The 8,007-nt window shown below is 53.0% G+C and overlaps 1 protein-coding gene across 1 annotated transcript in view; it reads left to right on the forward strand.

Moving 5' to 3' along the window:
- Positions 1 to 4,049: 4,049 nt before the first annotated feature.
- VPS45 (vacuolar protein sorting 45 homolog) overlaps positions 4,050 to 8,007 on the forward strand; it is a 14,573-nt gene continuing 10,615 nt past the window's right edge. Inside the window, 7 exon segments of the mRNA XM_031064703.1 lie at positions 4,050 to 4,067; positions 4,138 to 4,272; positions 4,829 to 4,889; positions 5,341 to 5,420; positions 6,057 to 6,125; positions 6,972 to 7,109; positions 7,917 to 8,005. Of these exon segments, the coding sequence (XP_030920563.1) occupies positions 4,050 to 4,067; positions 4,138 to 4,272; positions 4,829 to 4,889; positions 5,341 to 5,420; positions 6,057 to 6,125; positions 6,972 to 7,109; positions 7,917 to 8,005 (590 nt within the window).

Here is an 8,007-nt window from a genome sequence, read left to right on the forward strand (position 1 = left end):
TGAGGGGCCTGAGACCCCCGAGAGGGGCTCAGGACCCCCATGAGGGGCCTGAGACCCCCGAGAGGGGCCTGAGACCCCCCTGAGGGGCCTGAGACCCCCGAGAGGGGCTCAGGACCCCCATGAGGGGCCTGAGACCCCCGAGAGGGGCCTGAGACCCCCCTGAGGGGCCTTGAGACCCCCAGAGGGGCTCAGGACCCCCATGAGGGGCCTGAGACCCCCGAGAGGGGCCTGTGTCCCCCGGGAGAAGCCTGTGACTTCTGTGAGGGGCCCAGGACCCCCATGAGGTGCCCAGGATCCCCGTGAGGGGCCTGAGAGCCTCTGTATGTGGCCTGAGACGCCTGTGAGGGGCCTGGGACCCCCGTGAGGGGTCTGAGACCCCCATGAGGAGGCTGAGACCTCTGTGGGGGGCCCATGATGCCATTTAAGGGGTCGGTAATCCCTGCCACCATGGGGCCTGAGACTTTGAGAGGTGTCCCCTTCTGTGGGGTGAGCACCCCCAGAGCGGGGCTGGAATGCTGAGCCTGGAGAGTGAGAGGTCAGGATCCGCTCCCTGTGCCAAGGGCCCCACATTCCCTGGGACATTCCCTGTGCCATTTCCTATGACATTCCCTGTGACATTCCCTGTGCCATTCCCTGTTCCAGGGCCCCACATTCCCTGTGACATTCCCCGTGACATTCCCCATGACATTCCCTGTGACATTCCCTGTGCCATTTCCTATGACATTCCCTGTGACATTCCCTGTGCCATTCCCTGTTCCAGGGCCCCACATTCCCTGTGACATTCCCCGGGACATTCCCCATAACATTCCCTGTGACATTCCCTGTTCCCCGCCCCCCACATTCCCCGTGCCATTCCCTGTGCCATTCCCTGTGACATTTCCTATGACATTCCCTGTGCCATTCCCTGTGCCATTCCCTGTTCCAGGGCCCCACATTCCCTGTGACATTCCCTGTGACATTCCCCGTGACATTCCCCGTGACATTCCCCGTGACATTCCCTGTGCCATTCCCTGTGCCATTTCCTATGACATTCCCTGTGACATTCCCTGTTCCCCGGGCCCCACATTCCCCGTGCCATTCCCTGTGCCACAGGTGGGCCAGGCCCTGTTCTGGGGCAGCGGGGGCCGGGGGCTGCAGGGGCTGGTGACAAACAGGCCACGTCATGCCCCCACCTCAGCTGATCCCGATTCTGAATCCATTCTTTGTGTCCTGCCAGGAACCTGCCCTTGTTTGTGTCCTGCACAAAGGGATTGTTTGTGTGGCCGGGCAGGGAAATGTCCAGCACAGAAAGGACAGGCCTGGGGTTTGTCCCTGCTGGCTGCACAGTTTGTCCTCACAGCGGATCCTGCCTCGTGTCTCTGGTGGCCAGCAAGGGGCTGGAGGGTCCCTGTGCTCCTGAGTGATCCCTGTGCTCTGGATGATCCCTGTGCTCCTGAGTGATTCTTGTTTTCCACAGTGATCCCTGTGCTCTGGAGTGTTCCTGTGCTCCACAGTGATCGCAGTTCTCCACAGTGTTCCCTGTGCTCCGGAATGATCCCTGTGCTCCAGAGTGATTCCTTGTGGTCTGGAATGGTCCCTGTGCTCCAGAGTGTCCCAGTTCTCCACAGTGATCCCAGTTTTCCTCAGTGATCCCTGCTCTCCACAGTGATCCCAGTTCTCCACAGCGATCCCTGTGCTCTGGAATGTTCCCTGTGCTCCAAAGTGATTCCCTGTGCTCTGGAGTGGTCCCTGTGCCCCACAATGATCCCAGTTCTCCACAGTGATCCCAGCTCTCCTCAGTGATCCCAGTTCTCCTCAGTGATCCCTGCTCTCCTCAGTGATCCCAGTTCTCCTCAGTGATCCCTGCTCTCCAGAGTTATCCCAGTTCTCCACAGTGATCCCTGTGCTCTGCAATGTTCCCTGTGCTCCAAAGTGTTTCCGTGTGCTCTGGAGTGTTCCTGTGCTCTGCAATGTTCCTGCTCTCCTCAGTGATCCCTGCTCTCCTCAGTGATCCCTGTGCTCTGCAATGTTCCTGCTCTCCTCAGTGATCCCTGTGCTCTGCAATGTTCCTGCTCTCCTCAGTGATCCCTGCCCATTCCCTCTCCCCCTGTTCCCCACCTGCTCCAGCAGGAGCCATGGCCAGGGGTCAGCACAATGTTAAATAATCATAAAATCCCATCTCATTCCCGACAGCTCCAGTTAGAAACATTCCCAGGCTGAGCTAAAGGATTTTGTGGTGAGTTTACCCCTGAGGAGCCGGGGGAGGCCTTGGTGCTGCTGCTCCCTCCGGAGCCACACGCAGGACAAGGCCATGGGGACAGGGACAATGCCCCACACAGCCTGCCCTGGCCATTTCTCCTTGGAATCAGGAGTGCAGAACCCTTTTGAAATAATCAACACCAAATTCAACCCCTTAAAATAGCAGTGCCATAATCCCAGACAATCCTATTGCCTCAACTTAGGCACCAACGTCTGTCCTCGTGCCTGGGCAGTGGTGACAGGTCCGGGGCAGTGATTGGGGAGGTTAAATCAGAGTTATTTACAGAAATTATACTTGAATCGATTCTTATTCAAGAATTAGAAGGTTGAAATTATTAACGTTAAAAAGAGGTTATTAAAATTATTAAGGTTTAAAATAATTATAAGGCTTAAATTAAAAATGACAGCAAATGCAGAGGTCTTTTCCAGCCTAAACAATTCCATGATTCCAACCACTCCCACCCCACCAATCAGCCTGTGGGGAATGAAAAGTGTAAAATTTCTGAAGAATAAAAGTTGCTTAAAATGTTTTACCTGCAAACCGGGGATAAACATCCCGCCAGGAAGCCTCAGAGGTTTGGTTTGTGATTCATTTCATTAAAAAGGAACAAGAAGGGGTTTGTCTTCCCTGAGAGCAAGGACAAAGATGCATTTAAAGAAGAGATGACACCCTGGCTTTGGTTAGTTCACAAATAAAATCCAAAAGCATTTCCAAGGAAACTGGACAATAACTAAACCAGCACTTTCCAGACACTGAATCATTTAACAATAAGGCCAGAAATCAATCAGATGCAATTAAATCCCAATTTTTTATACCATTTACTATTATTGTGTGTATCCTTTGGCCAGGACTACCAACACACTCAAGGCATCAGTTTGGATACGAGAAACAAAATCTGGCAAGAAATAAAAAAATATAAGAAAGAAAATACCGGAATTGTATTTTTTTTAGGTAAATCCCTATTTAAAACACTCAAATCTTTGGGGTTTATACATTTCCAGCCTCTAGAAAAGAAGACTCGAAGCGTTTGGAAGTGAAAACTAAAATCTCGGCAGGAAATTGAAGGATTAAAGACGCCAAAAGTGTCCCTCACTCTGAGAGGAACGGGGGAGCCGCTTAATTGGAAGTGAAAGGCAGGACATACTCATTAATTAATTGTTATCCCTGCTATAAATAGGGCTTTGGCAGCGGGGGAGTGCCCGGCCCGGGTCAGCTCTGTCCCGCCGGGAATAGCTCCTAATCCCAGCGTCCTGCTCCGGGATTAGCGGGGCCGGGCTGCTCCCGGAGCTCTGATCCATCCCCGGTTCGGTGGAACCGGGTCACGTCCTTTGTCCTTGGGGACCCCAGGGGACCCTCGGTGTGCCGAGCATGGAAAGGGGCTTGGGTGGGTCTGCGAGGATTTGGGGTGGTTTGGGTAGACCTGGAGGGGGTTTGTGAGTGTTTGGGGTGGGTTTAGGTGGATTTGGTTTGGTTTAGGGTGGATTTAGCGCGGGTTAGAGCGGGTTTGTGTGGTTTTAATGTAAATTTGCGTGAGTTTAAGTGTGTTTGGGTTTAGTATCAAACTGCTCCGCCTTCCCGAGCCACTTCCACTGCTCGGGTCCCCTCGGGAGGGAAAGGACCGGGGGCTGCGGGACCGCTCCCGCTGCCGGACTACAACTCCCAGCAGGCAGCGGGGCCGGGCGGGGCGGAGCCGAAGCGGGGCCGAGGCTGGCCGAAGCGAGACCGGAAACTCCCGAAGAGGCGCCGGAGAGAGCCGAAGCGAGGCCGAAGCGGGGGAGGGGCAGCCCGGGAGAGGAGCATCCCCGCCAAGATGAACGCGGTGCTGGCGGTCCGGCAGTCGGGGCCGGGAGCCGGGCCCAGCGCCGCCGTGACGGGCGCTGCCCCCGTGCCGCCCGCAGACCGGCGCCGTGAGCGTGGTGTACACCCAGTCCGAGATCCTGCAGAGAGAGGTTTATCTCTTCGAGCGCCTCGACTCGCCCAACAGGGAGCCCATGAAGCACCTCAAGGCCATCTGCTTCCTGAGGCCCACCAAGGTACGGAGCAGAGCAGGGGGAAGCGGCCTCAAATCGTGCTGGGGAGGTTTAAGATGATATTCAGAAAATTTCCTTCATGGAAAGGGTTGTTCAGCCCTGGCAGAGGGCAGTGGTGGAGCCACCATCCCGGGAACTGTTCCAATCCATGTGGATGTGGCACTTGGGGACAGGAGTCTGTGGTGGCCTTGGCAGTGCTGGAGGGACAGTTGGACTCAGTGGTCTCAAAGGGCTTTTCCAAAGTCCCTAATTCCATGTTTGTGGTGCTGATGAAGAGCTGGGCACTGCAGCAATGCTGGGGAGGTTTAGGTTGGATTTTCAGGAGAATTCCTTCATGGAAAGGGTTGTTCAGCCCTGGCACAGGGCAGTGGTGGAGCCGCAGTCGCTGGAATTGTTCAGATCCACGTGGATGTGGCACTTGGGGACATGGGTCCATGGTGGCCTTGGCAGTGCTGGGGGGAATGGCTGGACACCAAGATCTCAGAGGTTTTTCCAACCCTAAGGATTCCATGATTCCGTATTCCTTATCTCTGCTCTCCCTGGTGCTGTTTCCATCCAGGAGAACGTGGAGCTCCTGGTGCAGGAGCTGAGAAGGCCCAAGTACAGCGTCTACTTCATCTGTGAGTATGAAGAGCCCTGGAGGGGTCCTGGAGCTCCATAAAATTGGAAATCCCAGTGTGGATGGGACAGGCTCCACACCTCAGCGCACCTTCCTGTGCCAGCTGTATCAGGCAGGGGCTTCCCACGTGTCCTGAATGTTCCGTGGGTTTGGGAATGAGGCAGAATGACTCCAGCTGCTTTGGGGTTGGAGTGCAGTCCTGCAGGCCAGGAATGAGTCCCTAGGATGGCAGGAGCTGGGTGAAGTGGCCTCTAGATGTCATTGTGGCTCTGCAGGACGCTGGGGAGATGGGCAGGGAAGGAGCTGGGAGCATCCCTGAGAGGTGGCTCAGGATTCCAACACCTGCAGGGTTAGAGGGGCTCTGTGGGATCTCTCCTGCTCCAGAGGGGGTCAGACTGCCACCCCACAGGGTCTGCACAGAGCCCCACTGTCCCTTCCCTGTTTCCTCCCAGATTTCAGCAACGTCATCAGCAAGAGCGATGTGAAGGCCTTGGCTGAGGCTGATGAGCAGGAGGTCGTGGCTGAAGTCCAGGTGAAGTTTGGATGTTTTAGGGAGATCCAAAAACAAAGGGAAGGTCCAGGCTGCCAGACACTGGGAGCAGTTCCCAACTGGTGCATGCCAGGCCTGGCTGGGAGGAGGGATGGACACAAATGTGGGATGAAGAGGTAAAAGACAGAAAATGTCTTTTCCATTTCTCTGTGCCCTGGGCTCTCACAGCTGCTGCTGTTTTTGGTGTCTCACAAGGTGCTGCCCGGTTCAAATCCATGTGGATGTGGCACCTGGGGACATGGGTTAGTGGTGGCCTTGGCAGTGCTGGAGGGACAGTTGGACTCGGTGGTCTCAAAGGGCTTTTCCAAAGTCCCTAATTCCATGTTTGTGGTGCTGATGAAGAGCTGGGCACTGCAGCAATGCTGGGGAGGTTTAGGTTGGATATTCAGGAGAATTCCTTCATGGAAAGGGTTGTTCAGCCCTGGCACAGGGCAGTGGTGGAACCACAGTTGCCGGAATTGTTCAGATCCATGCGGACGTGGCACTTGGGGACAGGGGTCTGTGGTGGAGGGGAGTTGTCAGCAGGGTTTGGGGTGGAGGAAGGAAGGATGCTCAGTGTGTCCAGGGGGTGGTGGGAGCTTGGTCAGAGACACAGAATTGTCCTGTTCCTCTCTCCAGGAGTTCTATGGTGACTACATTGCAGTGAACCCACACGTCTTCTCCCTGAACCTGCTGGGCTGCTGTCGGGTAGGAACACGGCGAGTTGTTCTTGCTTTGGGTAATATGTTGTTCCTCTGACATTCCCCTGGAGGACTCCAGACCCTGGCAGGGGGCTCAGAGTTAAAAACACCTTTGGCACAGAGTTAAAAACACCTTTGCCTTCCATTTTAACCCATGGAAACAATTACAAAACTTTGTGTGAGGAGTTACAAGCCACAAGGGTTTCGGTAGAATGATAGTGAATTTATCACTGGGTGAAAAAGTAGAATTTTGGGGTTTTCAGAATGGGGGTTCAGGAGGCAGGATGGAGGAATCTGGGTGTGTCCTGTCTTTCTCCTTCTTCTTCTTCTTGGCCTCCATCTTCTGCTGTGATGGTGGCACTTTTGGATTGGTGTAGGATAGACTGTCTAACATAGGTGATAGGTATTGGAAAATAATAAATAAAGTACACATAGTTTTTAGTATAAAAAGACAACACTGCCCCAAGGGCAGTCAGTGTGCCACAAACTGACCTGCTGGACAGACCTCAGCAGGTCAGAGAAAGAATGGAATAGATAAGAGAAAATAAACGACCTTGAAAAGCAGAACCAAGGAATCCCCACTTCCTCGAGCACGGGGCTGGGAAAAAAGACTTTTAATACCTCAGGAGCCATTTCAGCAACAAACCTGACAATGTGTAGCTCTCATAACCTGGGGTGATGGGGGGGCTGCCAGAGAGGAATGGGCCTTGGCAAGGAGATTTTGTGTTCAGCCCCTGGGTACCTGCTGCTCCAGCACAGCTGTGCTTTCCTGTGAGACTTCAGGATTTAGAAACAAGGATGTGGGAAAGTTTGGGACCAGTGCATCCATGTGAGGTGCAGCTTTTCCTTCCAGGGCCGCAGCTGGGACCCGGCTCAGCTCACCAGGACAACCCAGGGGCTCACTGCTCTGCTCCTGTCCCTGAAGAAGTGCCCCATGATCCGCTACCAGCTCTCCTCAGAGCCAGCAAAGCGCTTGGCCGAGTGTGTGAAGGTGAGAGCAACCCACAGCTTGTCCCTTTAGGATGAATTCAGCCTTGCTTAGTTTTTTACATGAGGAGGGAAACACCTGTTTGTTGCTGTCATGTTTTCTGGAAAAGTCTCTTCTCCTGGGAAGCTGAGAAGCCTCAGAGAAAAAGGAAAACAATATTATCTCATTTGCCTCTCTTGTGTTTTGGAATGTGGTATGGAGATTGTTTATCCAACAGGTGGCTGTTTGGTTGGTTTCATGTGAATTGTTTTAACTTCATGACCAATCACAGTCAGGTTGTGTCAGGACTCTGGAAGAGGTCACAAGTTTTCATTATCATTTTTTGTAGCCTTTTGTCTGTATCCTTTCTCTATTCTTTAGTATAGTTTACTACAGCATTCTATAATACAATATATAATATAATATATTTAGTATATTATATATTATCTATTATATAATATAAAATATATAATACAATGTAATATATATAATGTAATATATAATATAAGCCTTCTAAGAACATGGAGTCAGATGCCTCATTCCTCACCTCATCTGGGGACCCCAAAAATCCCACACCTGTTTTCAGTCAACTCCTGTGAATTCCATCAGTTACTCCAGCACTGGTCATGTCCCACTCTGCTCCCTGTACATTCCTGGGAGCAGTATCCCAATTCCCTGGAGCCTTCAGCTCCTTCCTGGCAGTGCAGACCAAGCAGCAGAATTGGGCTTTCACCCTCCCATCCCTCTGTGCCTAAATCCACTCTAAGATGGAGCCTTTTCCTGGTGTTCAAGTGGGATTTTTCCCAATTTTTTTCCCCCATTTCTCCACAGCAAGTGATCACAAAGGAGTACGAGCTGTTTGATTTCCGGCGCACCGAGGTCCCTCCCCTGCTCCTCATCCTGGACCGCTCGGACGATGCCA

The sequence above is a fragment of the Geospiza fortis genome, unplaced genomic scaffold (assembly GCF_000277835.1).
Source record: "Geospiza fortis unplaced genomic scaffold, GeoFor_1.0 scaffold439, whole genome shotgun sequence".
NCBI lineage: Eukaryota > Metazoa > Chordata > Aves > Passeriformes > Thraupidae > Geospiza > Geospiza fortis.